This window comes from Triticum urartu, chromosome 5A (assembly GCF_056163025.1).
Source record: "Triticum urartu cultivar PI428250 chromosome 5A, HENAU_Tu73, whole genome shotgun sequence".
Classification (NCBI taxonomy): Eukaryota; Viridiplantae; Streptophyta; class Magnoliopsida; order Poales; family Poaceae; genus Triticum; species Triticum urartu.
Genome location: NC_141877.1, coordinates 530,352,991 through 530,374,763, shown reverse-complemented (window position 1 = coordinate 530,374,763; position 21,773 = coordinate 530,352,991). Strand labels below are relative to the sequence as shown.

General features: G+C 42.2%; 1 protein-coding gene and 1 pseudogene across 1 annotated transcript; both read right to left on the bottom strand.

Moving 5' to 3' along the window:
* Positions 1–888: 888 nt before the first annotated feature.
* LOC125556532 (putative lipid-binding protein AIR1) lies at positions 889–1,349 on the bottom strand. The gene has a single exon (XM_048719249.2). The coding sequence runs from the start codon at positions 1,317–1,319 to the stop codon at positions 921–923; it is 399 nt and encodes a 132-aa protein (XP_048575206.1). The 5' UTR covers positions 1,320–1,349; the 3' UTR covers positions 889–920.
* A 5,117-nt stretch (positions 1,350–6,466) lies between these two features.
* LOC147972528 (putative lipid-binding protein AIR1 pseudogene) lies at positions 6,467–6,876 on the bottom strand (annotated as a pseudogene).
* Between the last annotated feature and the right edge of the window lie 14,897 nt (positions 6,877–21,773).

Below are 21,773 nucleotides of genomic sequence, written 5' to 3'. Positions count from 1 at the left end.
TCCTTTCTTTTTCTCTTGTACTTTATGTCTATTATTTTATCTTTATTTACTTTTTCCTATTCTTTCATTTTTTTTCCTTCTATTTTTATTTTGCTTCTCTTTATTTTATATTTTTGTGTTTTTCACATTCACAAAAAACATCGTGAACATTTTTTCAATCTTGAACATGTTTTCAATTTAAGAAAAAAGTTGAATATGTCAACATTTTTTGAAAATCATGAAAGAATCTTTGATTTCGTGAAAAAATTGTTTTTTCTGATTTTTTTTGAAAATCACAAGATATCTATAATACCTAAATAGTTCATCCCCACTATAATATTTCTCTTGACATGCAGCATATCAACATCAGCAACATGGCCACATCATTGCTCAATTATTCACTTACAAGTGGGATCCACAAGAGGTTGATCAGCTTACAGGATAACCACTCATCATAAGAGTAGCCAATAGCTAAGCAAGTGTGTGCATAACGCTTGGAAAATTAATGGCAGTGTTTGGAGGCCACATGAATAAAATGAACACATCTAGTTGAGAAGAAAACAAATCTGTTGAACCATATGATGAATGACTGCCATCAGATGGTTCCTAGTAAGAGCAAGATATAATAGATATTTTCATAGTTGTGAAAAATCATTAATATGTCGTATCTAGATGGATGGTTCAAACAATTGACTACGATGTAATTTATGAATTATTTATAATGATCTAAGATGTTGTAGGGGAATATCTTCAATGACACGAGATCCATCTCAATAACTTGGATTAGATAACATGATACACTTATGTCACACAGACAAACATAACTTGAAAACTAAACAAATATAATTTAAACACAAAATTTATTAATGAGTTGGCATAGATAGGTATGCCTCACATACATGATTATGAGTATGTTTTCGGGAGGTATAGTTGGTCATAACTCACTGCGAGCAGGTGAAACTAGAGGGATATGTCTTGTTACAATGGTTTAGTAGCAGGGTAAGGTCGACGGGAATGTCAATGTTGATGATTCCAAGGAGGTTCGCCTTGATGGCAGTGCAGACGCAGACGGCGGCATCAAGATCAGCCAACCCACTAAGCAATGGGCAACATTGCTCGGTCTCCGGCACGTTGATCCGGAGCTTGAGCAGCAGCAACACATTGCTGCACACAGTTATCTTCAGTGGGTTTATTGGGCAAGAACCACCATTAGACGGAGTTGGTGCAACAACTGGGGTAGGCACCAAAGGCGGTGTAGGGACAATTGGTGGGTGACCATGCACAATGGCAATGAGAACAAAGTTTACGGCAAAGAAGAGGGCAACCTTTGTTAGCGCCATACTTAATCTTTGAGCAAGCTAGCTAGTGGTTTCTTTGGTAGAGGTGTTGTTTGAGATGTTTCTATTTGGTGGTTCTTATAGCTAGAAAGTTGAGTGGGTTATTTGACTCTCCCAATATGTCAAGCAATCATTGGTGACTCATTATTCTATACCATACATAACTTATATTTAGTAGGAAATTTTCATGCATTTTCCAAAACCAATGCAATATTTACATACTTATTTGTTTAGTTATATATATTTAATTCAAATGATATAAAAAGGAAGCATTTACTTATTTCCTATTATATTCCATAAAGAAGTAAACCTATTATAACACTACGTTCTTAGGCAAACTGGTGAAAAATTAATGGAGGCCTATAGTAATTATGTATCGGTAGTCCAACTCACATGCTCATGCTTGAGATTAGTTTTTCGGAAACTCATTGATATTTAGTAGGATGCCATGGTAAACTCCACCCCACTAAACACAAGATGTGGCCTGTTACCTGAACAGTGTTCCAGTGTTACAATAAGACCATAGTGGATTGATGTTAATAAAACTATTATTTTATCATTTTCAAATACTCCAACAATGAAGAAACAATTAAATAAATACATCAAGTTTTTTCTTTCTTTTTTAGCATAGACAAGAGGGTTGTTTCACAAGAGATAGAAAGTGAGAGCAGAAGAGAACAAGTTCTCCTTTTGCTGTTAGGCCATTGTCATCACAACTCACACCTAACAGAAGATACGCACCGAGTCCACTCGAGGCGATAGGCCGGCCCAAAGGAGCAACACGCTCGCCCATCAGCCGCTCCACTCAGAAAGCAAATTCAAATGCCACTACTAGAAGCGTGAAATCACTAATTAAGGGGTACCCCTTGCAAGGTCAATATCACCTTCTCTGGTGCTGACAAGTGGCACACTTCATGTGTGCCACTTTGTCACAACCTCGGAGTTTTCACTTTCTCATAAATTTGTTTTATTGTTTGTTGATTATGCAAATTTTATTGTTGCTAAGTATATTCTAACTAAGTTTACTTCTCAACAAAAGAGAATTTTTTCCTTGATTTGAGACATTACTTTTCTGGGTGATCCACATCTATATAGAAAAGGAGGATATGATATTGTTAGATGTTGTATACCTGGACATGAGCAGGAAGAGATACTGAGGAAGTGTAACTCTAATCCTTATGTAAGGCATTAGCTGGAGATAGAAAAATGCGTACAAGGTCTTACAATCTAGTTTCAATTGTTCTACTATTTTAAAAAATGCTCGTAAATCTATTCTCTCTTGTGAAAACGTCAAATAATTGGTAATATTAGTACACATCAGGTATTGCTAATAAACTCTTTTCTTGTTATAGAACATTCCGATGTTTGGGGTTTAATTATATGGGAAATTTTCTAATCTCACATGGTTACACTCATATTCTAAATGTTGTTGATAATGTCACTAAGTTGGTAGAAGACATTTCAACTAAAAGTTTTGATCATGACCTTATGTTAAAATACTTAAAGAGGTTATGTTTTTGATATTTGGAAGTCCTAGATATCTTATGACGGATTATGGTTCATATTTTATTCATTGTGTTGTTATAAAAGGTCTTTCTAAGTATGAGTAAACCATAGAGTAGCATCACCATATCATCCCCAGTCTAGTGGAAAGATTGAATTATCTAACAGAGATATCAAATTAATTTTGCAATTGACTATCAATACGTCAATGATGGAGTGGTGTAAGAAACATGATGATGCACTTTAGGCTTATAGAATTGCTTATAAGAATCCTATGGGCATGTCACTATATAAAATGGTTTATGGTCAAGCCTGACATTTACCTCTTGAGTTAGAACATAAAGCTTATTGGGTTGCTAAGAAACTCAACTATAATTTTAAACTTGCTGGTGAAAAGAGGTTGCTTGACATGAGCACCATAGATGAATGAAGGAATCAAGCTTATGAGAATGCTAATATGTTTTAAATATTTAGAATGTATCATGGTAGGGGAATTCAGAAACGTGAATTTAAGATTGGTGATATAGTTCTCTTGTACAAGCCTCATTTTAGATTTTTTGCGGGTAAGCTTCTTTCTAAATGGGAGGACCCTTAATCATTGAAGATGTTTACTCGTTTGGAGCCATCAAGATCAACAACACTGAGGTGGCCAAATCGAGAGTCGTAAATGGTCAACGACTTAATCATTATACTACTGATGACCCCCTCGAGGCGAAAGTCGATGTTATATAGGTAATAACACCGGAAGCAGATGTTATAGATGTTCCACGAGAGGCACGGCCGTTTACAAAATTCACGGCCTTACCTCTCGTGAAAGCACAACGGTGCCTCTCGCGGAACCAAAACCGTGCCTCTAAGACAAGTAAAAAACCGAAAACACATTTTTTTCATTTTCGAGAGGCACGATCATGCCTCTCGCGAAAGCACAACCATGCCTCTCGCGGAAGGAGAAAAACAAAAAATGCATTCTTTTATTCCGTTTACGAAAGGCACGCCGGTGCCTCTCGCAGAAGCAAGACCTCGCAGAAGGAAAAACAACAAAAAACACATTTTTTTATTTTGAGAGTCAAAGTTGTGCCTCTCATAAAAGAACAACCGTGCCTCTCGTAGAAGGAAAAAATAGAATACACATTTTTTTCGTTTACAAAATGCATGGCCGTGCCTCTCGCACATGGAAAATAAAGAAAACACATTTTCTTCGTTTTCAAAAGACATGCCTGTGCCTCTCGCAGAAGGAACAAAACAGAAAATGCTTTTTTTCGTTTTCGAGAGGCACGGTCGTGCCTCTCACGAAAGGAAAAAACAAAAAAAAGTGTTTTTTCGTTTCCGACAGGGACGGCCATGCCTCTCGTGGTAGGAAAAAAAAGCAGAAGACACGTTTTATTCCGTTTCCAAGAGGCACAGTCGTGCCTCTCACAAAAGCACAATCATGCCTTCGTAGAAGCAAAACCGTGCCTCTCGCGGAATATAAAAGAAGTGTTTTTTTCGCGCAATTTTTTTTAGAATTTGTTTTTTGGTCCAAAAGCTAAGGAAGACTGATGGAAAACCAAAAAGTCAAAAAAACTCAGAAAAGGGGTTTAAAAGCCGAAAACGCGTGCGGAAAACAAAATCAAGTCTGGAGGGAGCGTCGAGAGCGCGACACGTGGCGGTGGCTAAGAGCGTGCCAGCCCATCCCCAAGTGATCATTGCGAGGCTCCCGAAGGAGAGCTCGTCAACTAGTTGTGCTCACCATTTTTTGGATGTAAAAACATCTTATATTATGAATTGAAGTGTGTAGAACCCTCGTGAACCACTATTTTTTTGTTTTTCTCTCGTACTTTATGTTTATTATTTTATCTTTATTTACTTTTTCCTATTCTCTCATTTTATTCCTTCTATTTTTTATTTTGCTTCTCTTTATTTTAAATTTTTGCATTTTTTCACATTCACAAAAAAAATCATTAACAACTTTCCAGTCTTGAACATGTTTCCAATTTAAGAAAAAAGTTGAATATGTCAATATTTTTTGAAAATCGTGAAAAAAATCTTTGATTTGATGAAAATTTGATTTTTTTTGATTTTTTTTAAATCACAAGATATCTAAAATACCTAAATAGTTCATCCCCACTATGATATTTCTCTTGACATGCAGCATATCCACATCAGCAACACGGCCTCATCATTGTTCAATTAATCACTTACATGTGGGACCATAGAAAATGCATTTTTTTTGTTTTTGAGAGGCACGGCCGTGCCTCTCGCGAAAGGGAAAACCAAAAAAATTGTTTTTTCATTTCCGAGAGGGACGGCCGTGCCTCTCGCGGTAGAAAATAGAAAACACGTTTTTATTCGTTTCTGAGAGGCATAGTCATGCCTCTCACAAAAGCACAAGCGTACCTCTGCAGAAGCAAAATAGTGCTTCTTGCGGAAGAAAAAAAGTGTTTTCTTCGCGTGATTTTTTTTGGAATTTTTTTTTGGTCCAAAAGCTAAGGAAGACCGGTGGAAAACCAAAAAGTCGAAAACCCCAGAAAAAAGGGGTTTAAAAGCCGAAAATGCGTGCGGAAAATAAAAGATAAACCGGAGGGAGCATCCAGAGCGCGACACGTGGCGGTGACTGAGAGCGCGCCAACCCACCCGCAAGTGATCGTTTCGAGGCTCCCGAAGGAGCGCTCGTCCACTAGTTGCGCTCACCATTTTTGGGGTGTAATATTGTCTTATATTATGAGATGGAGTGAGTAGAACCCTGCCTAAACCACTATTTTTCTTTGTTTTTCTCTCATACTTTATGTATGCTATTTTATCTTTATTTACTTTTTCCTATTCTTTCTTTTTTTTTCCTTCTATTTTTTTATTTTGCCTCTCTTTATTTTATATTTTCGTGATTTTTCACATTCACAAAAAAATCATGAACATGTTTTCAATCTTGAACATGTTTTCAATTTAAGAAAAAAGTTGAATATGTCAACATTTTTTGAAAATCATGAAAAAATCTTTGATTTTGTGAAAAATTTGATTTTTCTGATTTTTTTTGCAAATCACAAGATATCTATAATACCTAAATAGTTCATCCCCACTATAATATTTCTCTTGACATGCAGCATATCCACATCAGCAACACGACCACATCATTGTTCCATTAATCACTTACAAGTGGGACCCACAACAGCTTGATCAGCTTACAGGACAACCACTCATCCTAGAAGTAGCCAATAGCTAAGCAAGTGTGTGCATAACGCTAGGAAAATTAATGGTAGGGTTTGGAGGCCACATGAACAAAATCAACACATCTAGTTGAGAAAAAAAATCTGTTGAACCATATGATCAATGACTGCCAGCAGATGGTTCCTAGTAACAGCAAGAAATCATAGATATTTTCATAGTTGTGGAAAATCATTATTATGTCGTATATAGATGGATGGTTCAAACAATTGACTACGATGTAATTTATGAATTATTTATAATGATCTCATATTTGTAGGGGAATATCTTCAATGACACGAGATCGATCTCAATAACTTGGATTAGATAATATGATACACTTATGTCACAGACACAAACATAACTTGAAAACTAAAGAAATATAATTTAAACACAAAATTTATTAATGAGTTGGCATAGATAGGTATGCCTCACATACATGATTATGAGCATGTTTTGGGGAGGTATAGTTGGTCATAGCTCATTGTGAGCAGGTGAAACTAGAGGGATATGTCTTGTTGCAATGGTTTAGTAGGAGGGTAAGGTCAACGGGAATGTCAATGTTGATGATTCCAAGGAGGTTGGCCTTGATGGCAGTGCAGACACAGACGGCGGCATCAAGATCAGCCAACCCTCTAAGCAATGGGCAACATTGCTCGGTCTCCGGCACGTTGATCCGGAGCTTGAGCAGCAGTAACACATTGCTGCACACAGTTATCTTCAGTGGGTTGATTGGGCAGGAACCACCATTCGACGGAGTTGGTGAAACAACTGGGGTAGGCACCAAAGGCGGTGTAGGGAAAATTGGTGGGTGACCATGCACAATGGCAATGAGAACAAGGTTTAAGGAAAAGAAGACGACAACCTTTGTTAGCACCATACTTAATCTTTGAGCAAGCTAGCTAGTGGATTCTTTGGTAAAGGTGTTGTTTGAGATGTTTCTGTTTGGTGGTTCTTATAGCTAGAAAGTTGAGTGGGTTATTTGCCTCTCCCAATATGTCAAGCTATCATTGGTGACTCATAATTCTATACCATACATAACTCAATTTAGTAGGCAATTTTCATGCATTTTCCAAAACGAATGCAATATTTACATACTTCTTTGTTTAGTTATATATATTTAATTCAAATGATATAAAAGGTGTTGGAAATATGCCCTAGAGGCAATAATAAATTAGTTATTATTATATTTCCTTGTTCATGATAATTGTCTTTATTCATGCTATAACTGTATTATCCGGAAATCGTAATACACGTGTGAATACATAGACCATAATATGTCCCTAGTAAGCCTCTAGTTGACTAGCTCGTTGATCAATAGATGGTTACGGTTTCCTAACCATGGACATTGAATGTCGTTGATAACGGGATCACATCATTAGGAGAATGATGTGATGGACAAGACCCAATCCTAAGCCTAGCACAAAGATCGTACAGTTCGTATGCTAAAGCTTTTCTAATGTCAAGTATCATTTCCTTAGACCATGAGATTGTGCAACTCCCGGATACCGTAGGAGTGCTTTGGGTGTATCAAACGTCACAACGTAACTGGGTGACTATAAAGGTGCATTACAGGTATCTCCGAAAGTGTCTGTTGGGTTGGCACGAATCGAGACTGGGATTTGTCACTCCGTGTAAGCGGAGAGGTATCTCTGGGCCCACTCGGTAGGACATCATCATATGCGCAATGTGACCAAGGAGTTGATCACGGGATGATGTGTTACGGAACGAGTAAAGAGACTTGCCGGTAACGAGATTGAACAAGGTATAAGGATACCGACGATCGAATCTCGGGCAAGTAACATACCGCTAGACAAAGGGAATTGTATACGGGATTGATTAAGTCCTTGACATCGTGGTTCATCCGATGAGATCATCGTGGAACATGTGGGAGCCATCATGGGTATCCAGATCCCGCTGTTGGTTATTGACCGGAGAACGTCTCGGTCATGTCTGCATGTCTCCCGAACCCGTAGGGTCTACACACTTAAGGTTCGGTGACGCTAGGGTTATGAAGATATATGTGTATGCAGTAACCCGAATATTGTTCGGAGTCCCGGATGAGATCCCGGACGTCACGAGGAGTTCCGGAATGGTCCGGAGGTAAAGAATTATATATAGGAAGTGTTGTTTTGGCCATCGGGACAAGTTTCGGGGTTATCGGTATTGTACCGGGACCACCGGAAGGGTCCCGGGGGCCCACCAGGTGGGGCCACCTGTCCCGGGGGGCCACATGGGCTGTAAGGGGTGCGCCTTGGCCTATATGGGCCAAGGGCACCAGCCCCTATAGGCCCATGCGCCTAGGGTTTCCATATGGGAGGAGTCCCACTAGTGGAAGGCACCTCTAGGTGCCTTGGGGGGGAGGGAAACCTCCCTTGGGCAGCCGCACCTAGGAGATTGGATCTCCTAGGCTGGCGCACCACCCCCCTTGGCCCTCCTATATATAGTGGGGGAGAGGAGGAAATTCACACACCAGCCCCTGGCGCCTCCCTCTCTCCCCGTTACATCTCTCCCTCGTAGTATAGGCGAAGCCCTGCTACTGTGACGCCCTGCATCCACAACCACGCCGTCGTGTTGCTGGATCTTCATCAACCTCTCCCTCTCCCCTTGCTGGATCAAGGCATGGGAGACGTCTCCGGGCTGTACGTGTGTTGAACGCGGAGGTGCCGTGCGTTCGGCACTTGACCATCGGTGATTTGAATCACGACGAGTACGACTCCATCAACCCCGTTCACTTGAACGCTTCCGCTTAGCGATCTACAAGGGTATGTAGATGCACTCTCCTTCCCCTCGTTGCTAGTCTCTCCATAGATAGATCTTGGTGATACGTAGGAAAATTTTGAATTTCTGCTACGTTCCCCAACAGTGGCATCATGAGCTAGGTCTATGCGTAGTTTCTATGCACGAGTAGAACACAAAGTAGTTGTGGGCGTTGATTTTGTTCAATATGCTTGCCGTTACTAGTCTTATCTTGATTCGGCGGCATCGTGGGATGAAGCGGCCCAGACCAACCTTACACGTACTCTTACGTGAGACCGGTTCCACCGACAAACATGCACTAGTTGCATAAGGTGGCTGGCGGGTGTCTGTCTCTCCTACTTTAGTCGGATCGGATTCGATGAAAAGGGTCCTTATGAAGGGTAAATAGCAATTGGCATATCACGTTGTGGTCTTTGCGTAGGTAAGAACCGTTCTTGCTAGAAACCCATAGCAGCCACGTAAAACATGCAAACAACAATTAGAGGACGTCTAACTTGTTTTTGCAGGGTATGCTATGTGATGTGATATGGCCAAAAGGATGTGATGAATGATATATCTGATGTATGAGATTGATCATGTTCTTGTCAAGGGAATCACGACTTGCATGTCGATGACGAGACAACTTCAAGAAGACACGATGATGGAGATCATGGTGTCATGCCGGTGACAAGATGATCATGGAGCCCCAAGATGGGGATCAAAGGAGCTATATGATATTGGCCATATCATGTCACTATTATTTGATTGCATATGATGTTTATCATGTTTATACATCTTATTTGCTTAGTACGACGGTAGTAAATAAGATGATCCCTCATTAAAATTTCAAGAAGTGTTCTCCCCTAACTGTGCACCGTTGCTACAGTTCGTCGCTTCGAAGCATCACGTGTTAATCGGGTGTGATAGATCCTTTCGTTCACATACAACGGGTGTAAGAAGTTTTACACATGCAAAAACACTTAGGGTTAAATTGACGAGCCTAGCATGTGAAGACATGGCCTCGGAACACAGAGACCGAAAGGTCGAACACGAGTCGTATGGAAGATACGATCAACATGAAGATGTTCACCGACGATGACTAGTCCGTCTCACGTGTTAATCGGACACGGCTTAGTTGACTTGGATCGTGTAACACTTAGATGACTAGAGGGATGTCTTATCTAAGTGGGAGTTCGTAAGATGAACTTAATTATCCTGAACATAGTCAAAAGGATTTTGCAAATTATGTCGTATCTCACGCTATAGTTCTACTGTTTAGATATGTTCCTAGAGAAAAATTAGTTGAAAGTTGATAGTACCAATTAGGCGGACTAGGTCCGTAAACTGAGGATTGTCCTCATTGCTTCTTAGAAGGCTTATGTCCTTAATGCACCGCTTAGTGTGCTGAACCTCGAACGTCGTCTGTGGATGTTGCGAACATCTGACATACACATTTTGATAACTACGTGATAGTTCAGTTAAACGGTTTAGAATTGAGGCACCGAAGACGGTTTTCGAAACGTCGCGAAACATATGAGATGTTTTGGGGGTTGAAATTAGGATTTCAGGCTCGTGCCCACGTCAAAAGGTATAAGACCTTCGACGATTTTCTTAGCCTACAAACTAAGGAGAAAAGCTCAATTGTTGAGCTTGTGCTCAGATTGTCTGAGTACAACAATCGCTTGAATCAAGTGGGAGTTGATCTTCCAGATGAGATAGTGATGTTTCTCCGAAGTCATTACCACCAAGCTTCTAGATCTTTGTGATGAACTATGATATGCCAGGGACATATATGATGATCCTTGAGATATTCGCGATGTTTGACTCCGCGAAAGTAGAAATCAAAAGGGAGCATCAATTGTTGATGGTTGGTGAAACCACTAGTTTCAAGAAGGGAAGGGCAAGAAGGGATACTTCATGAAACGGCAATTCAGCTGCTGCTCTAGTGAAGAAACCCAAGGTTGAACCCAAACCCGAGACTAAGTGCTTCTGTAATAAGGGGAACAGCCACTGGAGCAGAATTACCCTAGATACTTGGTAGATAAGAAGGCTGGCAAGGTCGATAGAAGTATATTGGATATACATTGTGTTGATGTGTACTTTACTAGTACTCCTAGTAGCACCAGGGTATTAGATACCGGTTCAGTTGCTAAGTGTTAGTAACTCGAAATAAAAGCTACGGAATAAACGGAGACTAGCTAAAGGTGAGCTGACGATATGTGTTGGAAGTGTTCTCAATGTTGATATGATCAAGCATCGCACGCTCCCTCTACCATCGAGATTGGTGTTTGCGTTGAGCATAGACATGATTGGATTATGTCTATCGCAATATGTTATTCATTTAAGGAGAATAATGGTTACTCTGTTTATTTGAATAATACCTTCAATGGTCTTACACCTAAAATGAATGGTTTATTGAATCTCGATCGTAGTGATACACATGTTCATGCCAAAAGAGTAATGATAGTACCACCTACTTGTGGCACTGCCACGTAAGTCATATCGGTATAAAACGCATGAAGAAGCTCCATGTTGATGGATCTTTGGACTCACTCATTTTTGAAAAGTTTGAGACATGCGAACCATGTCTATTGGTGTATATGCATGAAGAAACTCCATGCAAATGGATCGTTTGGACTCACTTGATTTTGAATCACTTGAGACATGCAAATCATACCACATGGGCAAGATGACTGAAAGCCTCGTTTTCAGTAAAATGGAACAAGAAAGCAACTTGTTGGAAGTAATACATTTTTGATGTGTGCAGTCCAATGAGTGCTGAGGCATGTAGTGGATATCGTTATGTTCTCACTTCACAGACGATTTGAGTAGATGTTGAGTATATTTACTTGATGAATCACGAGTCTGAATTATTGAAAGGTTCAAGTAATTTCAGTGTGAAGTTGAAAGATCGTCGTGATAAGAGGATAAAAATATCTATGATATGATCATAGAGATGAATATCTGAATTACGAGTTTGGCACAGAATTAAGACATTGTGGAAATTGTTTCACAACTGATATAGCCTGGAACACCATAGTGTGATGGTGTGTCCGAACATCATAACTGCACCCTATTGGATATGATGCATACCATGATGTCTCTTATCAAATTACCACAATAGTTTATGGGTTAGGCATTAGAGACAGCCACATTCACTTTAAATAGGGCACCACGTAATTCCGATGAGATGACACCGTATGAACTATGGTTTAGAGAAACCTAAGCTGTCATTTCCTAAAAAGCTTGGGGCTGCGACGCTTATGTGAAAAAGTTTCAGGCCGATAAGCTCGAACCCAAAGCGGATAAATGCATCTTCATAGGACAACCCAAAAACAGTTGGGTATACCTCCTGTCTCGGATTCGAAAGCAATAAGGGATTGTTTCTAGAATCGGGTCCTTTCTCGAGGAAAAGTTTCTCTCGAAAGAATTGAGTGGGAGGATGGTGGAGACTTGATGAGGTTATTGAACCGTTACTTCAACTAGTGTATAGCAGGGCACAAAGAGTTGTTCCTGCGGCACCTACACCAATTGAAGTGGAAGCTTATGATAGTGATCATGAAACTTCAGATCAAGTCACTACCAAACCTCGTAGGATGACAAGGGTGCGTACTACTTCAGAGTGGTACGTAATCCTGTCTTGGAAGTCATGTTGCTAGACAACAATGAACCTACGAGCTATGGAGAAGCGATGGTGGGCCTGGATTCCGATAAATGGCTCGAGGCCATATAATCCGAGAGAGGATCCATATATGAAAACAAAGTGTAGACTTTGGAAGAACTACTTGATGGTCATAAGGCTGTTGAGTACAGATGGATTTTAAAAGGAAGACGGACAATGATGTTAAATGTCACCATTAAGAAAGCTCGACTTGTCGTTAAGAAGTTTCCCGACAAGTTCAAGGAGTTGACTACGGTGAGACTTTCTCACTCGTAGCGATGCTAAGAGTCTGTTGGAATTATATTAGCGATTACTGCATTATTTATGAAATCTTGCAGATAGGATGTCAAAACATTGTTTCCTCGACGATTTTCTTGAGGAAAGGTTGTATGTGATACAACCGGAAGGTTTTGTCAATCCTGAAAGATGCTAATAAGTATGCAAAGCTCCAGCAATCCTTCTGAGGACTGGAGTAAGCATCTCGGAGTTGGAATGTATGCTTTGATGAGATGATCAAAGATTTTGGGTGTATACAAAGTTTATGAGAAACTGGTATTTCCAAAGAAGTGAGTGGGAGCACTATAGAATTTCTGATGAATATATGTTTTAACATATTGTTGATCGGAGATGACGTAGAATTTCTGGAAAGCATATAGGGTTATTTGGAAAGTGTTTTCAATGGAAAACCTGGATTAAGCTACTTGAGCATTGAGCATCAAGATCTATAAAGGATAGATCAAAACGCTTAATAGTACTTTCAAATGAGCACATGCCTTGACGTGATCTCGAAGGTGTTCAAGATGGATCAGTCAAAGAAGGAGTTCTTGCCTGAGTTGTAAGGTATGAAGTTAAGACTTAAAGCTCGACCGCGGCAGAATAGAGAGAAAGGACGAAGGTCGTCCCCTATGCTTAAGACATAGGCTCTACAGTATGCTATGCTGTGTACCGCACCTGAAGTGTGCCTTGCCATGAGTCAGTCAAGGGGTACAAGAGTGATCCAAGAATGGATCACGGGACAGCGGTCAAAGTTATCCTTAGTAACTAGTGGACTAAGGAATTTTCTCGATTATGGAGGTGGTAAAAGAGTTCGTCGTATAGAGTTACGTCGATGCAAGCTTAACACCTATCCGGATAGCTCTGAGTAGAGATACCGGATGCATATAATGGAGCAACAATTTAGAATAGCTCCAAGTAGAACAGTTATTTGGAATAGCTCCAAATAGAACGTGGTAGCTACATCTAGGAGATGACATAGAGATTTGTAAAGCACACACGGATCTGAAAGGTTCGGACCCGTTGACTAAAACCTCTCTCACAAGAAACATGATCAAACCTAAAACTCATTGAGTGTTAATCACATAGTGATGTGAACTAGACTACTAACTCTAGTAAACTCTTGGGTGTTAGTCACATGGCGATGTGACCTGTGAGTGTTAATCACATGGCGATGTGAACTAGATTATTGACTCTAGTGCAAGTGGGAGACTGTTGGAAATATTCCCTAGAGGCAATAATAAATTAGTTATTATTATATTTCCTTGTTCATGATAATTGTCTTTATTCATGCTATAACTGTATTATCCGGAAATCGTAATACACGTGTGAATACATAGACCATAATATGTCCCTAGTAAGCCTCTAGTTGACTAGCTCGTTGATCAATAGATGGTTACGGTTTCCTAACCATGGACATTGAATGTCGTTGATAACGGGATCACATCATTAGGAGAATGATGTGATGGACAAGACCCAATCCTAAGCCTAGCACAAAGATCGTACAGTTCGTATGCTAAAGCTTTTCTAATGTCAAGTATCATTTCCTTAGACCATGAGATTGTGCAACTCCCGGATACCGTAGGAGTGCTTTGGGTGTATCAAACGTCACAACGTAACTGGGTGACTATAAAGGTGCATTACAGGTATCTCCGAAAGTGTCTGTTGGGTTGGCACGAATCGAGACTGGGATTTGTCACTCCGTGTAAGCGGAGAGGTATCTCTGGGCCCACTCGGTAGGACATCATCATATGCGCAATGTGACCAAGGAGTTGATCACGGGATGATGTGTTACGGAACGAGTAAAGAGACTTGCCGGTAACGAGATTGAACAAGGTATAAGGATACCGACGATCGAATCTCGGGCAAGTAACATACCGCTAGACAAAGGGAATTGTATACGGGATTGATTAAGTCCTTGACATCGTGGTTCATCCGATGAGATCATCGTGGAACATGTGGGAGCCATCATGGGTATCCAGATCCCGCTGTTGGTTATTGACCAGAGAACGTCTCGGTCATGTCTGCATGTCTCCCGAACCCGTAGGGTCTACACACTTAAGGTTCGGTGACGCTAGGGTTATGAAGATATATGTGTATGCAGTAACCCGAATATTGTTCGGAGTCCCGGATGAGATCCCGGACGTCACGAGGAGTTCCGGAATGGTCCGGAGGTAAAGAATTATATATAGGAAGTGCTGTTTTGGCCATCGGGACAAGTTTCGGGGTTATCGGTATTGTACCGGGACCACCGGAAGGGTCCCGGGGGCCCACCAGGTGGGGCCACCTGTCCCGGGGGGCCACATGGGCTGTAAGGGGTGCGCCTTGGCCTATATGGGCCAAGGGCACCAGCCCCTATAGGCCCATGCGCCTAGGGTTTCCATATGGGAGGAGTCCCACTAGTGGAAGGCACCTCTAGGTGCCTTGGGGGGAGGGAAACCTCCCTTGGGCAGCCGCACCTAGGAGATTGGATCTCCTAGGCTGGCGCACCACCCCCCTTGGCCCTCCTATATATAGTGGGGGAGAGGAGGAACTTCACACACCAGCCCCTGGCGCCTCCCTCTCTCCCCGTTACGTCTCTCCCTCGTAGTATAGGCGAAGCCCTGCTACTGTGACGCCCTGCATCCACCACCACGCCGTCGTGTTGTTGGATCTTCATCAACCTCTCCCTCTCCCCTTGCTGGATCAAGGCATGGGAGACGTCTCCGGGCTGTACGTGTGTTGAACGCGGAGGTGCCGTGCGTTCGGCACTTGACCATCGGTGATTTGAATCACGACGAGTACAACTCCATCAACCCCGTTCACTTGAACGCTTCCGCTTAGCGATCTACAAGGGTATGTAGATGCACTCTCCTTCCCCTCGTTGCTAGTCTCTCCATAGATAGATCTTGGTGATACGTAGGAAAATTTTGAATTTCTGCTACGTTCCCCAACAAAAGGAAGCATTTACTTATTTCCTATTATATTCCATAAAGAAAGAAACCTATTATAACACTAAATTCTTAGGCACACTGGTGAAATAATAATGGAGGCCTATCTTAATTATGTATGGGCACTCCAACTCAGATGCTCATGCTTGAGTTTAGTTCTCGGAAACTCATTCATATTTAGTAGGATGCCATGGTAAGCTCCGCCCCGCACAACACAAGAGGTGGCCCGTTGTCCCAAACCTTTAAGGCATTATGCGCATTCACTGGTACGTCTCCATCGTATCTACTTTTCCAAACTCTTTTGCCCTTGTTTTGGACTCTAATTTGCATGATTTGAATGGAACTAACCTGGACTTGTGCTGTTTTCAGCATAATTGCCTTGGTGTTATTTTTGTGCAGAAATAGAAGTTCTCAGAATGACCTGAAAATTCACAGAGAATATTTTTGGAATAAATAAAAAATATTGGTGAAAGAATCAACCAGAGGGCCGAGGACCGACCAGTTGTCCACAATGGTGGGGGTGCGTCCCCCTGCCTTGGGTCCCCTTTCAGAGAGCAGGATTCATCATGTTTTACGATACGGAGCCGCTGTCACCCCCTGTTCTTCATCGGGAGGGCAGACTTGGAGTCCGTTCGGGGCTCCGGAGAGGGGAAATCGTCGTCATTACCATCACCAACCTTCCTCCATCACCAATTTCATGATGCTCGCCATCGTGCGTGAGTAATTCCATCGTAGGCTTGCTGGACGGTGATGGGTTGGATTAGATTTATCATGTAATCGAGTTAGTTTTGTTAGGGTTTGATCCCTAGTATTCACTATGTTCTCAGATTGATGTTGATATGACTTTGCTATGCTTAATGCATGTCACTAGGGCCTGAGTGCCATGATTTCAGAGCTGAACCTATTATGTTGTCATGAATATATTTGTGTTCTTGATCCGATCTTGCAAGTTGTAGACACCTATATTACGAGTTATGATCCGCATACCCCAAGGTGACAATAATTGGGATTCTTTCCGGTGATTACCGTAGTTTGAGGAGTTCATGTATTTACTAAGTGCTAATGCTTTGTTCCGGTTCTCTATTAAAAGGAGGCCTTAATATCCCTTAGTTTCCATAAGGACCCCGCTACCACGGGAGGGTAGGACAAAAGATGTCATGCAAGTTCTTTTCCATAAGCACGTATGATTATATGGAATACATGCCTACATTATATTGATGAATTGGAGCTAGTTCTGGGTCACCCTAGGTTATAACTTTGCATGATGAATGCCATCCAACATAATTATCCATCACTGATCCATTGCCTACGAGTTTGTTTCATATTGATCTTTGCTAAGTTACTCTTTCGTTGCCACTGTTACGATTGCTATGAAACTGCTACTGTTACTTTTGTCACCGTTACCGTTACATCCATACTACTTTGCTACTAAATACTTTGTTGTACATATTAAGTATTCAGGTGTTGTTGAATTGACAACTCAGCTCCTAATACTTGAGAGTATTCTTTGGCTCCCCTTGTGTCGAACCAATAAATTTGGGTTTAATACTCTACCCTCGAAAACTGTTGCGATCCCCTATACTTGTGGGTTATCAAGTCGTTTTTCTGGCGCCGTTGCCGAGGAGCATAGCTCTATTCTCTGACTCACTTGGGATTTATATCTGTTGATCACTATGAGGAATCTAAAAGACAACAAAACCAAGATCTATCCCTCTACTACGAGGGGAGGTAAGGAACTGACATCTAGCTCTCCGCCTGATTCACCTTTTGTTTTGAGTAAACTTGCAACACCTACACCTGTTATTGATTTTGATATGTCGCAAGTAATTGATGATGCCACTTCTGCTATGCATGATGCTTAAGATGATAATGCTACTTTGCTTGATGAAATTGTGCCATTAGGTGAATTTCTTGATGGCTAGGGCTAGAGAGGATGAAATTACTGAAACTGATGATATTATTGAAACTGAAGATTATGATTCTTCCCCTAGATATGAATTGCCTAAGGTACCTGAGGGTTATTGGGGAACGTTGGAGAAAATAAAAAATTTCTACGCTTCACCAAGATCAATCTATGGAGTCATCTAGCAACGAGAGAGAGGAGTGCATCTACGTACCCTTGTAGATCGTGAGCGGAAGCGTTCAAGAGAACGGGGTTGATGGAGTCGTACTCGCCATGATCCAAATCACCAATGACCAAGTGCCGAACGGACAGCACCTTCGCGTTCAACACACGTACGGTTGGGGAAGATGTCTCCTCCTTCTTGATCCAGCAAAGGGGAGGGAGAGGTTGACGGAGATCAAGCAGCACGACGGCGTGGTGGTGGAAGTAGCGGGATCCCGGCAGGGCTTCGCCAAGCGCAAGCGGGGAGGAGAGCTGTTACGGAGGAAGAGGGAGGCGCCAGGAGCAAGGGTGCGGCTTCCCTCCCTCCCCCCTCTTTATATAGGGGCCCTGGGGGTGGCGCCGGCCCTAGGAGATACAATCTCCAAGGGGCGGCGTCCAAGGGGTGGCTTACCCCCCAAGCCAAGTGGGGCGCCCCCCACCCCTAGGGTTTCCAACCCTAGGCGTAGGGGGAGGCCCAAGGGGGGCGCACCAGCCCACCAGGGGCTGGTTCCCCTCCCACTTCAGCCCATGGGGCCCTCCGGGATAGGTGGCCCCACCCGGTGGACCCCCGGGACTCTTCCGGTGGTCCCGGTGCAATACCGATTACCCCCGAAACTTTCCCGATGGCCGAAACTTGACTTCCTATATATAAATCTTTACATACTGACCATTCCAGAACTCCTCGTGACGTCCGGGATCTCATCCGGGACTCCAAACAACTTTCGGGTTACCGCATACTAATATCTCTACAACCCTAGCGTCACCGAACCTTAAGTCTGTAGACCCTACGGGTTCGGGAGACACACAGACATGACCGAGACGACTCTTCGGTCAATAACCAATAGCGGGATCTGGATACCCATGTTGGCTCCCACATGCTCCTCGATGATCTCATCAGATGAACCACGATGTCGAGGATTCAATCAATCCCGTATACAATTCCCTTTGTCAATCGGTACGTTACTTGCCCGAGATTTGATCGTCAGTATCCCAATACCTCATTCAATCTCATTACCGGCAAGTCACTTTACTCGTACTGTAATGCATGATCCCATGACCAAACACTTGGTCACATTGAGCTCATTATGATGATGCATTACCGAGTGGGCCCAGAGATACCTCTTCGTCATACGGAGTAACAAATCCCAGTCTCGATTCGTGCCAACCCAACAGACACTATCAGAGATACCCGTAGTGCACCTTTATAGCCACCCAGTTACATTGTGACGTTTGGCACACCCAAAGCACTCCTACAGTATCCGGGAGTTGCACAATCTCATGGTCTAAGGAAATGATACTTGACATTGGAAAAGCTCTAGCAAACGAACTACACGAACTTGTGCTATGCTTAGGATTGGGTCTTGTCCATCTCATCATTCTCCTAATGATGTGATCCCGTTATCAATGACATCTAATGTCCATAGTCAGGAAACCATGACTATCTATTGATCAAAGAGCTAGTCAACTAGAGGCTCACTAGGGACATGTTGTGGTCTACGTATTCACACATGTATTATGATTTCCGGATAACACAATTATAGCATGAACAATAGAAAATTATCATGAACAAGGAAATATAATAATAACCATTTTATTATTGCCTCTAGGGCATATTTCCAATAGTCTCCCACTTGCACTAGAGTCAATAATCTAGTTACATTGTGATGAATCGAACACCCACAGAATTCTGGTGTTGATCATGTTTTGCTCGCGGAAGAGGTTTAGTCAACGAATCTGCGACATTCAGATCCGTATGTACTTTACAAATATCTATGTCTCCATCTTGAACATTTTCACGAATGGAGTTGAAGTGACGCTTGATGAGCCTGGTCTTCTTGTGAAACGTGGGCTCCTTGGCAAGGGCAATGGCTCCAGTGTTGTCACAGAAGAGTCATCGGCCCCGATGCATTGGGTATGACTCCTAGGTCAGTGATGAACTCCTTCATCCAAATTGCTTCATGCGCTGCCTCCGAGGCTGCCATGTATTCCGCTTCACATGTAGATCCCACCATGATGCTTTGCTTGCAACTGCACCAGCTTACTACCCCACCATTCAAAATATACATGTATCCGGTTTGTGACTTTGAGTCATCCAGATCTGTGTCGAAGCTAGCGTCGACGTAACCCTTTACGACGAGCTCTTCGTCACCTCCATAAACGAGAAACATATCCTTAGTCCTTTTCAGGTACTTCAGGATGTTCTTGACCGGTGTCCAGTGTTCCATGCCGGGATTACTTTGGTACCTTCCTACCAAACTTATGGCAAGTTTTACATTAGGTGTGGTACACAGCATGGCATACATGATAGACCCTATGGTTGAGGCATAGGGGACGACGCTCATCTTTTGTCTATCTTCTGTCGTGGTCGGACATTGAGCTGAGCTGAATTTCACACCTTGCAACACACGCAAGAACCCCTTCTTGGACTGATCCATATTGAACTTCTTCAATATCTTATCAAGGTATGTGCTTTGTGAAAGACCTATGAGGTGTCTCGATCTATCTCTATAGATCCTGATGCCTAATATGTAAGCAGCTTCTCCAAGGTCCTTCATTGAAAAACACTTATTCAAATAGGCCTTAATGCTGTCCAAAAGTTCTATATCATTTCCCATCAAAAGTATGTCATCCACATATAATATGAGAAATGCTACAGAGCTCCCACTCACTTTCTTGTAAACGCAGGCTTCTCCATAAGTCTGCATAAACCCAAACTCTTTGATCATTTCATTAAAGCGAATGTTCCAACTCCGAGATGCTTGCACCAGCCCATAGATGGAGCACTGGAGCTTGCATACCTTGTTAGCATTCTTAGGATCAACAAAACCTTCCGGCTGCATCATATACAATTCTTCCTTAAGAAAGCCGTTAAGGAATGCCGTTTTGACATCCATTTGCCATATCTCCTAATCATAGTATGCGGCAATTGCTAACATGATTCGGACGGACTTCAGCTTCGCTACGGGTGAGAAGGTCTCATCGTAGTCAACCCCTTGAACTTGTCGATAACCCTTAGCGACAAGTCGAGCCTTATAGATGGTAACATTACCATCCGCGTCCGTCTTCTTCTTAAAGATCCATTTATTCTCTATCGCTCGCCGATCATCGGGCAAGTCTGTCAAAGTCCATACTTTGTTTTCATACATGGATCCTATCTTGGATTGCATGGCTTCAAGCCATTTGTTGGAATCTGGGTCCGCCATTGCTTCTTCATAGTTCGAAGGTTCACCGTTGTCTAACAACATGATTTCCAGGACAGGGTTGCCGTACCACTCTGGTGCGGAACGTGTCCTTGTGGACCTACGAAGTTCAGTAGCAACTTGATCTGAAGTTTCATGATCATCATCATTAACCTCCTCTCTAGTCGGTGGAGGCACCATAGAAACATTTTCTTGAGCTGTGCTACTCTCCGGTTCAAGAGGCAATACTTCATCAAGTTCCACTTTCCTCCCACTTAATTCTTTCGAGAGAAACTCTTTCTCCAGAAAGGACCCGTTCTTGGCAACAAAGATCTTGCCTTCCGATCTGAGGTAGAAGGTATACCCAATGGTTTCCTTAGGGTATCCTATGAAGACGCATTTTTCCGACTTGGGCTCGAGCTTTTCAGGTTGAAGTTTCTTGACATAAGCATCACATCCCCAAACTTTTAGAAACGACAGCTTAGGTTTCTTCCCAAACCATAATTCATATGGTGTCGTCTCAAAGGATTTAGACGGTGCCCTATTTAAAGTGAATGTAGCTGTCTCTAGAGCGTATCCCCAAAATGATAGCGGTAAATCAGTGAGTGACATCATAGATCGCACCATATCCAATAGAGTGCGATTACGATGTTCGGACACACCATTACGCTGAGGTGTTCCAGGCGGCGTGAGTTGTGAAACGATTCCACATTTCCTTAAGTGCGTACCAAATTCATGACTTAAATATTCTCCCCCACGATCTGATCGTAAGAATTTTATCTTTCGGTCACGTTGATTCTCTACCTCATTCTGAAATTCCTTGAACTTTTCAAAGGTCTCAGACTTGTGTTTCATCAAATAGACATACCCATATCTACTTAAGTCATCAGT